The sequence below is a fragment of the Cyanidioschyzon merolae genome, chromosome 3 (genome assembly GCF_000091205.1).
Source record: "Cyanidioschyzon merolae strain 10D DNA, chromosome 3, complete genome".
NCBI classification, from domain to species: Eukaryota; Rhodophyta; class Bangiophyceae; order Cyanidiales; family Cyanidiaceae; genus Cyanidioschyzon; species Cyanidioschyzon merolae.
In genome coordinates, this window is record NC_010129.1 from 29,286 (window position 1) to 46,933 (window position 17,648).

Sequence of the window (17,648 nt, forward strand, 5' to 3'; positions counted from 1 at the left end):
CCTCGAGAGACAGCGTTCGGCAGGTATGTTACGCGTCTGCGATGCAGCGACATGTACGAGACGCAAGGCGTTGCAGCTGCTGCAGCCTCCATAGTAGACACCCTGTTTGGGCAACGACATCGAACTCGAGAGCATCGCGCACAGGTGTTGCATGCAGCCATCTGCTGGACTCGTGTGAGATGGGAATCGGCCAAGGAGGTACTCGTCCCGTTCCTGAATTTCTAATTTTTCGACGTTTTTCTGAGAGACAGCTTCGGCATTCGAAATGCAGCAGTAGCGCACACGGATTCATTCATCATTCCGGGATTCTAGGTGGTTTTTCTTTTTCGAAGCGGTACCATCTACTCCATGTCGATGCGAATCGTTACGAAAGAGGAATCAAGATAGTTCGGGTTAGCCTCTAACAAAGCCTCGATATATACACTGTATCACTATCCAGTTCATACGTATAATCCTCCGCAATTCACCTTGGCTTGTCTGTTGCATGCCCCTATCACGCATTCTTCAGGTTCTTCCTCGTACTATTTGAAGGCAAGCCGTGGATGCAGTAATCCGTGCCGCTGAATTAAAGAGGAAAGCAACTCGAGATTGCCGTATGGCAACTTGTTCACAAGCTTGTGCTAAAAGGTCATTGAGCGTGTCACGTCGAATAATTGATGTCATTCGAAAGAGAAACACTTCTCTCTCTGGTCATCAACGAAGCGGTATTCTACAGCAGCCGCAGCAGCAGAATACCTGTCCCGGTATGTGATTCCAGAGGGTCTCGTCTCTTCCTTTTGCGTAGTACAGGGTCCTGGACTTGAGTCATCGAAGCGATCGCTTCCAGTGAAGCGCGCGTCAGCGATTTGCACGGAGGAAGCGTAGACGGATCCGAATAGTTTGACTTGTTCTCCAGCATGGATATTCCGTCCAGTACTTGTTTCATCATGGACACCATCGCTTTCCACCTTTGCTCTTTCTGATGGAACAGCGAGCGTTTACGCGTGCAGCAGTGAGGGTGCTCATTGAGGGAATCGCCCGGACGGAGCCCGTTATCTTAGGGCACGGAACCGCGCCCGGAAACTTAAGAGGACATCCAGCGAGGCCCTCTCTACGCAACACGGGCTAGTTCAGAGCCGTGTTGGAAGCGTTCGCGAGCCACAGGGCAGCGTTCGAAGGAGGAGGTGCAGTGGACATATGGGGGCACCTGACCCCAAACATGCCTCACCGCTGCAAGCGGCGCATCGGGGATGGATGGATGCAAAGCGGATGAAAATGGCAAGCCAAGCGTAGATCGCAACTTCCGTCTATGCATGATTTGCGTCGACTACAGTCAGATGCAGCGGCATCAGTACTTGAGCGCTACCATGAACATCCTTCGACTACGGACGACGGGGCTGGTGCGGCAGGAGAGACCAGCGTATTTAAAGCCGATAACAAGAGCGAGGCAAATGACGTAGTCGCAGGCATCGCCCGCAGGGGCTGTCGTTCATGACAGCGTTCGGCGACCCCGACTTGGTGTACACAGGCGAGTCGGAGGACCTGTTGCATTTGATTGTGTCATGAGCGTAGATACGCTTCCGTTCATAAACGCCAACAGCAATCACGGGTTCGGGATCCCTGGGTGGACTCGCATGTACCACTCCGCCGAAAACCTTTCATATGTAGGTATCCGAATGTGCCGATCGTTTCCACATGACCTTTTGGAAAACTGTACGGAAAGCGAAAGGAGCCTCGCGATGTAATCCTCGTGTTCCCCTCGTCCGCTTAGAGGCTCCACTTTTGTGCGTATCAGCAGGCATCGATCACGATGGACGCGTCCAGTACTCACGACTACAACGCATGCGCTGGAATCAGAGGGTCTGATTCGCTAGCTGCTGGATGCAGTGCTCTGTAGACCCGCCGCTTTCGGGAAGACAAGCGCCTTCAGCAGGTTCATTGTGAGCATCTGATGGCAGTTCTCGTCACAGAGCCTCTTCACGCCGTCCGCTAGGCGACGCTTTGCATCAAGTTTGCCAACGCGCGACACCGCGAGCTCCTCCTTCGATCGAGAACGCAGCTCCTCCTTCACCATGTCTGTGTAGAGTTTGGATAAGGACACCATGTCCTTCAACGTGGTTTCACTATGTTCCCGCTGGCGATCTTGGTCCCGCGACGAAAGCGATCGCGTCCACTTGGGTCTATTTAGATTCAGAAGCATCTTTCTTTCCAAATCATTCAGTTTGTACTCCATTCTCAGGGAATAGTAGTGGCGATTAAGCCCGTGAATCAGTGCCTGGATGGAAGGCTTGTTCAAACTACCCGCGTTACTGGTCGTCTGTCGCGGCTCCATGCCAAGGATGGCAAGCTGAGGGTTCAAGGTCCGGAAAGTGTCCGCGACTACCTTGCCTTTCACAGACTGGATAGGATCCACGACAAGGGATACCGCTCGAGCGTTCAACGCTTCGAATGACTGCGCCGTATTCACATCAACGCCAGACAGCCAGCAACCAAAGCCAGGGTGGCTGTGACCCCAGCCGCAGACGACCTCGTGCCGACCGGTCTGCTGCAGCGCTTCCAGAAACTGCTGCTGATACACGGCGTCAATGGCCTCGACAGACACGCCAGTACCCGATTGCGGCATAGCGAAGTAGTCTACGACGTTTATCGTCCAGTCATCAACAAACTCGCCGAGAAGCAAACCCATGACTTCCATGGGAACACCCGCACGTGCGTGCTTGAGAATTTTCAGCAGCGCCAGCGATGAGAGGTACACCGTCTCCGAGGTATCGCTTTGTGGGATATCCGCCCCCGCTGCGGCAACATCTGCACCTTGAATAGGGAGAAATAAGTGGTTCGCCCGATCCATGTCAAAGGTCGAGAGCCGCAGACCAGTGAGCACCGGCAGTCACCTGGTGATGCAGCACAAGCACTGCTGCTGAACCTGGGAAGCACTCTGTGGATGAGTTCTTCACGCGCGCACGCGCGCCCATAGTCTTTCAACTCAGTTGCATGATACCCGTAGGTGCGTAGAATAGAATGCTTTTTCGTGGTTTGTAGCAGCTGCCTTCGAATGCGTTCAATTCCAAAAATAGAAAATAGAAGGAAAACGTATGAATTTGGGAGTTGGGCATCCTAGAGGGCCGTCGCGGCCAGGTTCTACGAAGAAACGAAAGAATCCTCTTCTCACCGGCTATCGAGCGATGAGGACGAAGATAAAGAAGGCGGGAGATAGGAGTGAGAAAAGGAGTTTGCCCGACGAGACGATGTGGAGACACTGGTGACTCTGAGGGCACGAGTTCTAGGAATCCTTGCTATGGTGCATTCAACCAGTATCAGTGCACGCATGGAGTTCGTGAACCGAGACTTTAAAGCCGCCATCAATATCAGACGATATGTAGTGCTGTAGACGAGACCCGTGGAGCTGAAGCGATCCAACTTTGTGGGGAAGCCTCTCCGGCTCGCAGTGCGCGCGGAAAAGCTGAAGCCGATAGCAGGCGGCAGGTCACAAAAGGCTGAGAGGCGTCTGTGGCTGGATGCATGTATATACATACGCTATATGGGCGCGGGGCGTTGATCATTTTAATGATCACTCAGGGATCTACACGCGTGTCAGGCGAGCATGGAACCGTGAACTGCTCGTTCTGTTCCTGCTCTTACGAGTTGTTCAATCTTGTTCTGAACAGTTCAGCTGCGACATTCGAGGCGGAGCGATAGGGGCGTACCGATTCACTCGTGTCTCTAGGACGCTCGGTTGTTTATCCAGAATGGCTACTTCGACGCTTTCCCGTTGGAATTCGTGACGTCAATAGAATCGAGATGATCCGCGACGCCGTACAACAAGGCTTTTTTAACGTAACGGACACAAACTTTGAATTCATAGGCACTTGCATCCGCTTTTGTTCTTTTACCTATGCGTACCATGATCAAGGCAGAAATTCCTTGTGTCTTCTCTGTTAACCAACCACAAAAGCATGGCGGCGACGATTAGAGCTGCTCGACTGACACATGAAAAAATCTCGATGTCATTCCCTGAAGACTTGTTCACAAGCTCAAGCCGAGATTTTACTGAACTTGTCAGGCCAAATAATCGGTTCATTTCGAAAGAGAAATTGTGCTGTCTTTATAGTCATCGACGGAATGGGATTCCAAACCAGCTGGATGCCTCGGAAGCAATGTATCTTCAGCGACTGCCGTCTTCTCTGTCCGAATCGAAAACGGGTCTTGGACTCCGACATGAGCCATCGCAGCGATTGTTTTCCGGGAAGCGTGCGTCAGTGATTTGCACGAAGAGAGCGTAGACGGCTCCGCATTTTTGACTTGGTCTCCAGTCTGGATATTCCCTTCCAATACTTGCTGCATCATGGTCAACATCGCGATCAGCGTACCCGCTAGCTCATGGAACAGCGTAGACGTGCGCGTGCATCGAGCAGCGTCCTCGCCGAAGGCATCGCCATCAGGGACCTCTTGGTCGTAGTGTAAGATGCCGGACTCGGAAAATCGGAGTAGTGTATCGAGGGTATGCATTTGTACCCGCCATGCGCATGTATCGCTCGATGAAGCCAGCGCTCCAGCGCCACAGCACATCCGTCGCAGCAGAGGACAGTTTCGCGAAGCAAGAAGAAAACCCGGCCACACTCAAGTGTCACTGCTGTGACAGATGCTCCAGCGCTGTTTGCCCAGAAGATGAAGATCTGAATCGATTCATAGATCGCAACGTTCGCCTATGCCAAGAAAGCATCGACAACAACGGAAAGCAGCGACATCGGGACTTGAACGCTACAATCAACATCCGTCCACTGCTGACAATGAAACTGGTGTAAAAGAAGAAACCGCCGTATCCATAGCCGGAGGTTAGAGAGCTGTGAACGAAGCAAGCACAGAAATGCCCACGTATATGCCGCTGAACAAGAAAATGCATCGAAGACCAATCGTTTCAGTCTTCTCCGGACTTGGGCCTGCCCATATGTCCCTTTTGATGCTAACGTGCGCATCGTGTGCCGATACCCGTACAGAGCGCTTCACACGTCACAAATTCCGCACCTGCACGCTGCATAGAGCATCCTGGCGTGCTTCACTTGGACAGTACTTGTACGAATCTGGAGCAAACCAGTCATCTGTGGAGGTGCTGCCTACGCTTCAGAACACACACGCCACAGCCTTGCACAAACGTTTCAGCACGGGCGTTTTGTCCAATCGATTTTTTTCGATGCGAAAACCTTTACGTTGACCATAGATTCCAGATTGCGTGATAGATAATGGATTTCGGGAAAGCGTCCATATTGAAGCACCTACCTTCAGGTTCCGTTACCCATACTTCCTCTCGGATATACTGGTCGTCTCGCACGTTCTGTCGTGCGACGACTGCCTGCCGTGAGCACCCGCCGTTGCGCTTCTATACACCGCTGAAGCAGATGTTGCACGGATACAGAACGGCATTGCCATTCCACTGAGGGCGTCGGCTCGAGGCGTAATTCATCCGACACGACGTCGGAGTACAGAATTATTCTGGGAGCCTGCGACAGCGCAAACCGATCTACCAGGCGTCCACTGCAACCAGGGCGACGCCAAGACGCAGCATACGCGCTCCTAGTCCCAGAATGAATTGCGTTGCAGACGATCCGCTCAGTTTTCAGTACAGCACCTGCCACTTGGGGGAGCAGGAAGCACTAGCCAGCCCCGCAGACTCGTCCGGCTCGCGGGACCTTCCGCCTAGAAGGTAAGCTTTCGAAAATACGGAAACTTTTCCCCTTTTCAACGCTTCCTATCAAGGTCAAACAGCACTGTTATCGAGTTGCTAGTTAGTGGTCAGTTTCGGTTCTCTCAGTTCGGAGACTTGGTCGAATCGATGCACCGTCAGCGCGCGCCTTCGTCGAGGCGCCGATCGCGTGTACGCGGCAGCAGCGCAGGGGCCGGCACGCTGAAGGCACCTCCGCTGTGCTGGTGGCAACGCGCAGGCCTCGTGTGCGACACGAAAGCATACGCAGCCGAGTGGCACAAACTCGCCGTGCTGTCGTGTTTATCACCAGTTTGCACTCTGGTCGTGAATGGCGTACCTCGTCTTTTTTCAAAAAGCACAGCGCGGGCTCGGTGGTAGGGTCTCGGGAGTGGCCGGCCCCAGGTGCGCAGGCGACTACCGCGGCCGTACGAGCCTGCTGGTGCCTCCGGGGATGCGGTCGCGTGCACGCCCGCATGCGCACTCGCTTCTAATGAAGGCGAGGCGTCGTAGTCTGGATGAAGTGGAAAGCACGCGAGATAGCGTTGATGGGGCACGCGAAGAACGGTCGCACGGAGGTACTCGCGCTACGGGTGCGAACGACGGCTCCGGGCATACACGGACGGGCGAGTCGCCGTCGTTGCACGCTGCTTCGGGGCAGCCTGCCGATGGCGTGGCGTTAACGCACACCGCCAGTCAACCGGCTGCTGGCACGCACACCCAAGGGGTGACCGCAGACGTGAGCGCGCCGGAGCAACGGCAACCAGGTTTGAGTCTGTCGGAAGTGCAAGAGTTCCTGGAAGTCATGCGAGAAGTAACGCTGTATTGCAGCGATGCTCGGTTGCAGATCGGCAGCACTGTAATCGAGGTGAGCCGTCCAGATGGATTCGGATTTGATGAGCATGGCGAGTTGCGCACTGCCGAGCCACACCCGAGCACACACCCAGGCGACAGCAGTCCTGCGTCGGCATACAGTGCGCCCGCGATGCCCCCAGACGCTGAGTCGTCAGTACTGGGTAGCAGCGCTGCGCAGGCAACGGTCTCATCATCAACAGCATCGACGTCTGCGAGAGCTGCAATAGAGCAGCGGTCGGGGAAAACGCCCGAGCCGCGTCCTCGATATGACGATGTGTCGCAGATTCTTGACACCGACTTTAAAGTGATCAGCAATCGGGTTGGAATATTTCGAGCGGGGCCGCCCTCACGTCCGCCCTACGTCAAAGTGGGAGACCGGATCGAAGTCAAACGCCCCGTGTGCATCATTGAGCAGCTGGGGAACTACTTTGTCTACAATTCCGAGGTAAGTGGGACGGTCATCAAAGTTTGCGTCGAAGACGGGGCGCCCGTCGAATACGGCAAAGAACTTGTTATCATCCGACCGGAGTAAACTGAGAGATATCCTAGGAACCCGCGGTAGAGTCATTGTACAGTCACGAGACTGGGCGATCTTCACGGCACCAGGTATACGGGCACCGGCCATGCCCTGGGTGCGCTGCAGTGGCTCGCAAAGTGTGCCTTGCCTGCAGGGCGCCTGCGTTCCCCGCAGTCTTGCGGAAATCATCGGGCACGACGTACCGCAATGAACAATACGGAGGACTGCCCGTCGCCATTTTTTGATCGGCTCTGTGAGCGTTGATCTCGTCCCGTCGTGTTGCCGCGGAAACTCAACGACACCCAAGCGCACTCGGGCCTCCAACGGATACGGGACGGTCTCAGCTAGCTATGCATTTCGCGATAGACTCGTACGTTCAGCGGCACAACGGGGCGCTTGGAGCAGGCACTCGCACCAGCTGCACGTCCATGAACATCGCGCGACCGAATGTCGACTTGTACTGCCGACTCGACAACATCCACGGCATTGCACCCCATGATTCTAAATGAATCACCATAGACGTGCTCGGTGCAGATGCTGCATACCATCCCGCACGGGTTGCTCGCAAAGCGGGCCCTCTGGTTCACGTTGTCTCTGGCGATGCGGCTATCGACCGGGTGGCGGTGGCGAATAGCGCACGACCCTCGACGCCAACGCACGCCCGGGTTCGTTCGTTCGCAATGTGAACATTGCGTCGATGCATATGCGGATGCATATGTGTGTAAAGGTGTCGATGCTCGACGGGATCAAGCTATCCGCGACTGTTCAATCCGGATCCTCTGCCGTCCGGGAGGGTCCTCTACGCTTCCCCAATCGCTGGCTGCACGTAGACAAACTCCTCGACATAAGGATGCGGCAAACTTTTGTCTTGCACATCGGGACAAATTTCCGAGCTCGACGGTACACAGTCTCGCGGGCAGGTCCAGATCGCAATCGTTCCGAAATCCAAAACAGCACGCGGGTCTTCGGAACGCACTCCACGTGTCGCCGGCGTCTGAGTAGGGCACTGTTCCGCAGGTTCCAGTTCGTTTTCCGACTCCCGGCAGAGATAATAAATTAACTGCGACATGACCTGCACTTCGAAAACTCGTGGCATGCCGCAGAGGCCACAAGGAGGCACCTGTGCGGCTTCAAGCCTCGACTTGGATCCGAACCACAGGATCTGCTGATTCGAAATCGTAGCTAGCTTTTGCGGGTTGTTCACAGCGATCATCGCAAGACGATCATGCAAGGGCAGGTATCGAATGACTTGGTTTCGATGGCTCCCAAGCGCCTGCTCGAATGCAAGTGCATCCGACAAATCAGAACAGCGTAAGTTTTGCTCTGTCTCGATTGTTTCTATGAATGATATCCATTCTGCTGCCGAGCATGCATGCTCTTTTGTAGGTGCAGCATCCTCTGCGTCTACGTTCACCACACGGAGTTCCGATTCTTCAACTTGGTCGTCGATGACGCCGCTGTCGTGCTCGGAGTCGCTGTCCCAGTCGACGAGAATTTCGACCGCCGGGAAGCCGAGAGAGGGCTCCTCAGAGATGGTTGCGTCCGCCCCAGATTTGTCGTATGCTGCGTGTGCTCGCCGCGAACTTGTTCCGCCTACACGCGTCTGCTCTGCTGTTTGCTGCGGAGCCACTGCAGCGGCCGCTTGAAGCGCATCAAAACTGGCGGTGTCAGCGGCAGCACCCCGGTGTGGCGACGGAGGCGGATCAAGCCCCGACAACCCCGCCGACAAGTTCGCAGGGTACCGACGCAACGCTTCCAGGTCTTCGACTTGATCTGGGTACCAGCTATTGTGCTGTGGCAGCTGCACCCTGTATACTCGAGCAGCGCCTGAATTGTCGGCGGATCGACTAGCGCACCACGCACAGATGAACAAGTACAACACGCGATGAAACGCCGCCGCATTGTGCCCCCGGGGCGCGTACACTTGCAAAAGGAAACGAAGTTGTCGTTTGCACGAGCCGCATCGTAATCTTTTCGTGGCTAGGCCAGCGGGGAGCGGCACCAACCAGGCCGGTGTGCCGCCCGCTCGCGACTCGAACGGTGTCCACTGTTTCGACCTGAACAGCTCCCGTTCATACACACCGTCCTCGACGCAACCCAATATAATAGAAGATTTTGAGACTTCAACGTCCATGAAGGGTTCCAAGCAGTGCATAAAGATCTCAACGCTCACGTCTAGCGCTTCTGGTGTTTTGCATTCCCCAGAGGCTTTCGCATCGGGAGTGCCAAGTGCACCCGCCAGCACGTGTTGTGCCAGCACCGGGTCGCACCGACAGGTCCGCAGGTACATGACGATTCTCGTGCGCAACCTCTGGTGCACGACCTGCACGCTTCAGGGATGACTGCCTCTGAAGACGAACGAGCTCCGCTTGATTGGAGTCTGGACTATGTAAGGTACTTAGAAGCGAAGGAACGGATCGATGATCGAGCCATTCACTGCGAGCTCTGGGAGCGGTTTACGGGGTTCCTGCACAGCCAGCTGAGCCAAGGCCAAGCCGCAGCGACCCGACTGGAGCCGCTGCGCATCATTGACGTGGGTGCGGGTATCGGCTCGCTACTTTTTCGCTTACTGGCAAGTTGGGAGCACGCGGAAGCGCTTGAACAAGTACGAACGTACCGTCGAGGGGTGGAATACTGGGCAGTCGACCTCAAGTCGCAGCTCCTGCGTGCACTGCTCCAGCGTCTGCAGAGCGTCGCAGCCAGCAATGAGAATCCCTGGCAATTGGAGCGCTATCATTTAGAAACGAACGTGGTGGACCACTCAAATGACGACGAGTTGCACCAGTGCCTATCTGGTTTTGACCTCCACCGTGCCGCTGATCGCGATCAGCGACCGGCCTGCTCGCAAGCGATCCGAGCAGCTGCCACAGGTCAGGCGACTCGCGCAGAAAGCCCAGCGCCTGTAATGGACATGAAGACGCCCCTGGAACCAGGTCCAAAAACTCAACAAACAGTTGTTGTCGTTGGTGGTGGTGGTGGTGGTGGTGCTCAGAAAGCCACAGCTACTGCGGCCTCACTGGAGCATACGCGCCAGCATCGAGCCGGTGAAACTACTGGCGACGACACTAGGCACGTCGCCGAGCCACAAATCGGCCCTGGTGCGGCTTCAGTAGAAACAAGACGTTTTGAAGATAGCGACATGCCCGCCGGAACTCCAACAACGGATCCGCAAACGCATCATGCGTCGTGCCTGGGGTCAGCGAAGCTGGTACTGAAGGCATCATCGACTGGTTTCTACCTCAACGTACACTGCTATCAAGGCGATGCAGAAACTTTCTGTACGCAGCATCCCGGCACTGCAGAGGTGCTGTGGGCGTCATCTTTTTTCGATCTGCTGCTGAACGAGGCCGCCGCTGGGAGCGCATCGAACCTGGCGTATGCGCGTTTGCGCGCCGCAATGCCCCGATTGCTGGCGACACTCAAACCCTATGGCGTATTTTATTTCCCTTTACATTACGACGGCATGACTTACTGGCTACCTAATTTTGATCCATCAAGCGCAGCGTATGAAGCAGAGCAGCAGGTGCTGGCAGCCTTTCATCGCTCGCTGAACCCCGATTGCACCGGCTTTTGTGGCCAAGCGCTCCTGGATGTTATACAAGACGCAGCGATACCTGCGCCTGCAGCATGTGATTGTACCTTTGGATACGTCACAGCGGGAGAAGTTTCTGCAGACGAACCGGCATTATCGAGTGCTGGCGTATCTCCCCAGCGTGTGCCACGAAGCACACAGCAAACCTTGGCGTCCGACTCGCTCTGCGCAATTCGTTCGGGGGCGTACGTACAGACGGCTGCTGGACAGCGCCTGGCCGGACCGCACGCGGCGATGCGACCCATGGTTACGGGCTTGGCACCCAGCACATGGTGTGTCCAGCCGTTTGCTGGGCTCGGCGTCTATTTGCCATCCACTGATGCCTATTTTCTCGAATGTATACTTAAGCTCATCGGTGGAGCTGCCTGGTCAAGCGCTTGCACCGCGTCAGAGAGGGCACGCATTGAGCGCTGGTACCAACAGCGACGCGAGCAGTTGCAGCAACGGCTGCTGACCTATGTTGCCCACAATATCGATCTGCTAGGAATCGTCATTCCAGCGAGAATCCAGACTCGAGCGGTTGCCCGTGGCCCGGTCTTGCACTCGCCGACGGTTTGCGATTCGAGTATGGCGCCCGTACTGATGGGGATGACCGCGCGGGCCCGAGTGCCCGCCTTTGCCAAAAGTATAGAGCCAGTTGGCGTTTTCTCGTACGGAACGCTGCAATCGCCCCGCGTACTACAAACCATTTTGGGACGCATTCCCCGATCGGTTGCCGCTGTGCTCAACGGGTATCGCGTCCACGGGGTGCGAGATGAATCATACCCAGCAGTGGCGAAATCAGCACCGGAAAATGCGCCGCACGAGGCCGTACCTGGCGTATTGCTTCTCGAGCTTACTGCAGCCGATCACGCGCTGCTGGACGCCTACGAAGGCCCACAGTACCAAAAACTGGTGGAAGAGGTCCAGATTCTGCCCCTGGGCATGAGACTCAGAGCTTTCGTGTACGTTTGGAAATCTTCCACTGATAATCTCGTTGCCTTACCGAACCAACACTGGGATTTGGATGCCTGGACGCGAACACATGAACAGAGTTTTTGCCAGGAATGCTCAGAATGGATCCGTACATTCAAGTCGGCAAATGCGGCTGAGTGACGCACGCATCAACTGTGCACGCATCGCGGACACGTGTATCCCGGCGTCGAGATGCGTGCGCAGCTGATGCGTGCACTGCGTCGCACTTGCGCGGAAACCTTGCGCATTGGGGTAGCACATGTGCGACGTTTGCCGCCTCTCTCTTTCTTTCTACTTCTCTCTGTGTACGTATGTATGCGTCGGTGTGGGTACGTGTGTATGTTTGTGTGTGAATATATGAGAGGATCGCGCCCATGACGTGGCTATACGACAAAAGTCACTACTGCGACAGCTGAGGTGAGCACACGTAGATGGCGGCGACAGTTACCTGCGCCTCAGCAGATGTGTGCGTGACTTTGCGAGGCTTGCATGTGTGCCGAGTAAGCAGTCTGTCGTCGTCGTCGTCGTCGTCGTCGTCGTCGTTGCATTCTTGGTGCACCAAGCAGCTGCCAGCATGCATGCTCCTGCCATTCGACAACCAGGCGCGTCTTGCTGTTCGATTGCGCAGTGTTCTGGGACACGTCCGCCTTTACAAACGGTACTGCGCAAGAGGCCCGCATAGCGCGACAGCACTGCGCGCCGCTTCGTTGCTCCATCTGGTGAGCCACTGGACCAGGCACCGTTTCGATAGGGCGCGTCCAGCTAAACGGCACAACCTGCGTCCCGGCGAATACAGAGCAACCAAGACATTGGCAATCGGGCGGCATACCCAGGCCCGGCGCATGCCGCAAGACCCTGATCCCCGGCCGTGTGTTCTGGCGCGCTGAACGTACTGGACACGGGCAGCAGCAGCAGCAGCAGCAGCAACTGATCTGGTACCAGCCTCGCAAAACCTCAGTGACGATGCGTCAGGACGACACCGAGAACGATCGCTAGGATGATCAAGATCACTAAAACGATGATACAGCTCGCCGCGGCCACATTCTTTTGACACATGCGTTTCTTCAAGGTTCCCGACTGCCGCTGAAACGTACCCGCCGTATTCCGGAGCGCATCGGCCTGCTCCACGAGGTCATCCAAGCGTTCGCCACGCTCCAAGACGTCTTCGATGTTGCGCTGCATCACAGCGTGAATGTCACGAACCTCGCCCTGGAGCTGGGCGATCTTGTCCTGCCTCGTTGTGTACGTCTGGGTCAGCGCTTTGAGCGTTGGGCGAAACGCAGCGTCCAGGGCGTCCGGTTTCGTCATTCTCCGCAGGTCAGCGGGCGCATATCGCGATTCAAACTGTTCACGTACTTGCTGTAGAAAATCAAAAGCCAGTTGTCTGGGGTACCCACGCAAACACACTGCCAAGTAGATGAGGTCCTGATGAACCTGAACGTGATACCCGACGTTTCCACTGTCGTACGAGGTGCGCACATCCGTCCCAGTCGGCGTTTTATTCAAAATTCGATCCGCAATTTCCTCGAACTTTGGGCGCTCTCCCGCACCGAGACCCTCCTGGATCGCTCGACGGTCCAGGTAGGTTACCAGACGCACGGAGCTATTCCCGACAGTGACGAAGAGGATGCGTCGCGGTGCGGGGGCTGGTCGCTCCGTCTGTCCAGCACTGTCGTCGCTGCTGCGTGCCTTGCTCAAGTTTGCGTCATCACTATTCGAAACGGAGAGAGCGTTCGTCCCTTTTGAAAGGGAGGTGTTTGCCGCAGTAGTGCGCTCCATGAACTGCACACCCGTAATCCACGTTCAGGGAGGAAAGCGGACAGGCGCGTTCTGCTGTCGTTGGCATCGATCGTTTCCCCGTCGACTAGGACACGTCAGAGGTGTCGTCTCGAGTGACGTTCCCTTCGCCGCGGTCTTCCGTTATTCGGGCACTTCTACCGAGGACGTCTGTGTTTATTGAAGGTTATTATTCATAAAACGAAAACTTCATGAGAGGTAATGGCTTGGCTTGGTCTAGGTTGCTCTGGGGGCTCGTTTGGCTTGGAGTCGTGGTGTTGGCGTTCGCGAACCGAGCCACGGGGCAGCGTTATCCCCAGAGCACGTGGATCCTTGAAGAGCGAAATCTACTTACACTGCGTCAGACCACACCACTGGAGCCAGTGCTGGGAAACAGCACTGCTGTACCCAGTGCGCGTGCATCGGTGACGGCGAGCGCGTCGCTCAACCCGAACGCAACGCTGCTCTCGGTGCGACCCAGCGTTTCGGAGACGGGAACGCCATCGCCGTCAACAACCACAGCGACTCCAACGAGTACGGTGCTGCCGTCACCGCTGCCGTCGCCTAGCACAACGGCGACGAGCTCGCCGAGCCCGACGCCCATGGCAAGCAGCGGGCCCGCTGCAACCCCGAGTTTCCCGAGCCCGTCACCAGATACCGGTGTGGTGAACCTGCTGGCGAACTCGGGCAACGTCAGTCTATCATTGTATGAGAACAGAACGTTTCAGGAGGCGTTCGCACAAACGCTCGTGTCCAACCTGCAGAGCCAGTGCGTGCGGTGTCAGAACGCTTCAGCTATTCAATTAACCATGTTCAGGTACACATCTGGTTACTTTCGCCTGAATCACTCCAACAGCTCCCGAAACAACACCTCGGATACCAGTGGCAATGGAGGCAACGGGCCGGTAACGGCACCGGTGCTGACCAACCGTCGACGCCGCATGCTTCAAACCTGGCAATGGCTCACTGGGAAGCGCTCGACCTCGCCTCCCGTGCAGAACATCGCTGGGTCTGTCGTTGGACGTGCCAGCAGCACCGCTGGATCCGGCACAAGCGACGGAACCGATGTTGCAGTGGCGTTGCAGGTGGCGGCGGACCCAGCGGATATACCCACGGTTGAGAATCGAACCTCGTCGGGGCTCCTGACGGCGGTGCTCGCTACCAGTTCGAATATCACCAATGCCTCGATGCAGGTCGTCGCTCGCACCGCAGCGTTCGGTGAGGGTGCCGAGGACCCGTTCAAGGGCTCCGGGCTCGGTAGCGTCCACAGCGGGGCGGTGTCCACAGGTGCCATTGTGGGTGCAGTGATCGGCTCTGTGGCTGGCGTCCTGCTGGCGATGATCTTCGCCTTCATGCTTTGGAGACGGTGCCGACGCCAAGCGGCGAAGCAAGAGGCACTCCGCACCAAGGAGGCTGCCGAGGCAGCTGCCCGCAAGTATCGCGAGCAACAGTCCGCTATGGCTGCTGCTGCCGCCGCTGCACAGCGCCTCTCGAGCGGCTCTGGTCGACCGATTCCACCAACATTACCGCAAGACCAGTCCGCTGGTGGAGACGCCGCATCACGTGCTCGCTATGCTGGCGTTGTGACGCTGCGGGAGCTCGCTCGAACGCGTATTCTCCAAGGCATGATGCGCATCGTGCAAGCTGCCGAGGCGGAGTCGAACGCTGCGTCTGCCGCACTCATTCGTAGCGATAACCAACGCAAACTGGTATTTTTGATCGTTGCAGATCGACGTGCGCTAGCGGTATTGTCGGCAGCGTGTCGCTTGACAGACCTCATCCAAGAGGGTGCCTTCGTGGTGGAGTCGCTCGAGAGTGAGCGTGAGCCATTGCCGCGCATGTCGGCGGTGTATTTTGTAGCGCCGGAGCTAGCTTCATTCGATCGCCTTGTTGCCGACTTCCCGGATACGCAAACCGCAGCACATCCATCAGACGGGGCCGGTCAGCGCCTCGCTGACGCTGGTCCAGGGACGAGCGTCAGCCGCACGGCGCCAAGGAGCGCTGGGTCCGGCCCCGAGAGCGGCGCTGCGGGGCGTCTGGCGGCGAGTCCCGCGAACGCGCGTACACCACGGGCTCGCTGGGGTTCGGGCGCTGCACCCGGGCCACCCGGCGCTACCACGACAGCTTCGGGGCCACGCTATCGAGCGGCACATGTGTTCACCACGGCTCGCGTGCCAGATGCGCTGTTGGACCTTCTGCGGCAGTCGTCGTGTCTGGTCCAGCGGCTCTTGACGTTTACGGAGCTCAACCTGGACTTTATGGCTATCGAGGAGCGCATCTTCTCCCTGGACTATCCGAATGCACTGGAGATGCTATTCGCCCCGGGCAGTGCCGCAGGTCACGATGATGATCATGATGGTGCTGCGCTTCCAGGCTGGGCATCTGCCTGGGATGCACGCCCAGCAGCGTTGCAGCCGCCCCCAGGCGCCTGTTCGGATATGGTCCAGCGTATTGCCCAGAACCTGCTGACGCTCTGCCACCTTCTGGGCGAGGTGCCAACGATTCGCTACCAACGAAGCGAAAGCGGCGTTGCGCAGAGCATCGCTGAGGCGCTCCTCGACGCCATCCGAGACTACGAGGCCAATGTACCCGGCGGGATGCGTGGTGCGCAGCTGGAAGCGGCTGCCGTCGAGCAGAACGCCAGCACCGCAGCAGCTCCCAGCGAGGACAAGTCCTCTGCTGGTACCAGCACCAATACCATGCTGCTGATTCTGGACCGTTCTGTGGATATGGTGGCTCCCTTTCTCCACGAATATACGTACCAGGCGATGTGCAACGATCTGCTAGCAGCGGATGCGCTGGATAGCGGCACCACGCGCTATACCTACGTGGTGCGTGAAGGCGACTCCACCGCCAGCACCACCCGGGAAGCCTTTCTGGACGAGTACGCTGACCAGACCTGGGCCCGTCTTCGTCATCTGCATATCGCGGACGCTATCAGCGAGATCAGCGAGGAGCTGCAGGGAACTACAGTGCGTTCATTGGGCGCCGCGCTGCAGGGCGCCTCCGCTGCTCGAAACGCGCCCCCGGAGAGCACTGCCATGCCCTATGAACAGATGCAGAAACTGAGCAAATACGCGGTGCACATGGATATCCTAGATTGTCTGATGCATCGTTTCAATGATCGGTATCTTCAGCGTACCTCGCTTTGTGAACAGGATCTCGCGTGTGGTCTAGTGGATTGTCACGGGAACCTGCTCTCGTCGACAGAGGCAGCACAGCGGATTTCGTTGATCCTCCAGGATGCGCATGTGCCGCTGGAGGACAAGGTGCGCTTGTTGGCAATCGTGCTGGTCACCATGGATATGAGTGCACGTGATGTCGACGATCTCCTGGAGACCATGGAGGATGTGGGTCTAGGGCGAGAACTCGTGTCGGCGTTGCTACGTGCACGCCTGGGTGTGCATCTCGCCAAGGAGCCTGGTGAGTGCCAAGCGCTTGCGGAGCGTGCGCTGCGCTACTTTCGCGCAAGTCGTGGCGAATCCTACGATCTATCTCGCTATGTTCCGTTCCTGCGGGAAATCCTTGAAGCTATTGCGCGTGATCGTCTCTCGCGGAGTCGGTTTCCGATCCTCTTCAGTGCAGAGCGGGAGTCGGCAGGTCGCCAGCCCCCAGACGACGCGTTGACGCGAGGCCGCTCACGCTCGCTCTCGCGGGAGCGAGACGTTGCCGGTCGGGTACCTACGCGGAACCGCGCAGCCTCGGTACGCAGACGACGCTCATCATCGGTCGTGCGTCGTCGCTCTGACTCTGCCGATGACCTGGAGCGCGGTTCAGGGCGAGAGCTCTCCAGTGCCAGCGAAGACGAAGCCGCTACCCTGAATGGAACCGAGCGGATTAGTGATAGCAAACGACCTCGTCGACGGGTGGTCGTCTTTATTGCTGGTGGCATGTGCGCGTCTGAGATGCGAGTTAGCTACGAGGTATCGGCGGAGTTGCCGCTGAATGTGTACCTTGGAGCGACGCATGTGTTGACGCCTACTCGGATGCTTGAGGCACTGCGAGGCCTGAATCGCACGCTGTACGCTGGCGAGATGCAACGAGAACGTCGACCAGTGAGTGCTTCAGAGCAGCGTCGTGGTGCACGTTCGACACCTGCGGTATGGCCACCACCGGGCGAGCCGAGTACCAGCGGCAACCTGCGACTGGGTACCGGGCTTGCCTCTGAAGCTGCCACCGCGTTTGATAGTGCCGCAACTCCTTATCCCTCGAATGACGGCTTTGCACCGCGCAGGCGTCGTTCAAGTAGTCTTTCGCGCTTTTTCAGCCGTCGGTCATAG

General features: G+C 57.0%; 6 protein-coding genes across 6 annotated transcripts, besides 2 other annotated features; 3 read left to right on the forward strand and 3 right to left on the reverse strand.

The window, feature by feature from the left end:
* Window positions 1-591: part of a sequence feature (possible transcribed region) that runs on past the window's edge.
* Window positions 592-1,849: 1,258 nt separating this feature from the next.
* CYME_CMC013C (26S proteasome regulatory subunit RPN11) lies at window positions 1,850-2,827 on the reverse strand (the record flags this gene model as incomplete). Its single annotated transcript, XM_005535190.1, has 1 exon — window positions 1,850-2,827. One exon carries the CDS (start codon window positions 2,825-2,827, stop codon window positions 1,850-1,852), a length of 978 nt encoding a protein of 325 aa, XP_005535247.1.
* A 1,242-nt stretch (window positions 2,828-4,069) lies between these two features.
* Window positions 4,070-5,771: a sequence feature (possible transcribed region).
* Window positions 5,772-6,005: 234 nt separating this feature from the next.
* CYME_CMC015C (similar to biotin carboxyl carrier protein of acetyl-CoA carboxylase) lies at window positions 6,006-7,061 on the forward strand (the record flags this gene model as incomplete). The annotated part of the gene is made up of 1 exon (XM_005535191.1): window positions 6,006-7,061. The coding sequence occupies one exon, from the start codon at window positions 6,006-6,008 to the stop codon at window positions 7,059-7,061; it is 1,056 nt and encodes a 351-aa protein (XP_005535248.1).
* A 784-nt stretch (window positions 7,062-7,845) lies between these two features.
* CYME_CMC016C (similar to programmed cell death 2) lies at window positions 7,846-9,201 on the reverse strand (the record flags this gene model as incomplete). The annotated part of the gene is made up of 1 exon (XM_005535192.1): window positions 7,846-9,201. The coding sequence occupies one exon, from the start codon at window positions 9,199-9,201 to the stop codon at window positions 7,846-7,848; it is 1,356 nt and encodes a 451-aa protein (XP_005535249.1).
* A 183-nt stretch (window positions 9,202-9,384) lies between these two features.
* On the forward strand, window positions 9,385-11,733 carry CYME_CMC017C (similar to avirulence induced gene 2; the record flags this gene model as incomplete). Its single annotated transcript, XM_005535193.1, has 1 exon — window positions 9,385-11,733. One exon carries the CDS (start codon window positions 9,385-9,387, stop codon window positions 11,731-11,733), a length of 2,349 nt encoding a protein of 782 aa, XP_005535250.1.
* An 813-nt stretch (window positions 11,734-12,546) lies between these two features.
* On the reverse strand, window positions 12,547-13,371 carry CYME_CMC018C (similar to vesicle-associated membrane protein 7; the record flags this gene model as incomplete). Its single annotated transcript, XM_005535194.1, has 1 exon — window positions 12,547-13,371. One exon carries the CDS (start codon window positions 13,369-13,371, stop codon window positions 12,547-12,549), a length of 825 nt encoding a protein of 274 aa, XP_005535251.1.
* Window positions 13,372-13,580: 209 nt separating this feature from the next.
* Window positions 13,581-17,648, forward strand: CYME_CMC019C (vesicle transport protein Rop; the record flags this gene model as incomplete). Its single annotated transcript, XM_005535195.1, has 1 exon — window positions 13,581-17,648. One exon carries the CDS (start codon window positions 13,581-13,583, stop codon window positions 17,646-17,648), a length of 4,068 nt encoding a protein of 1,355 aa, XP_005535252.1.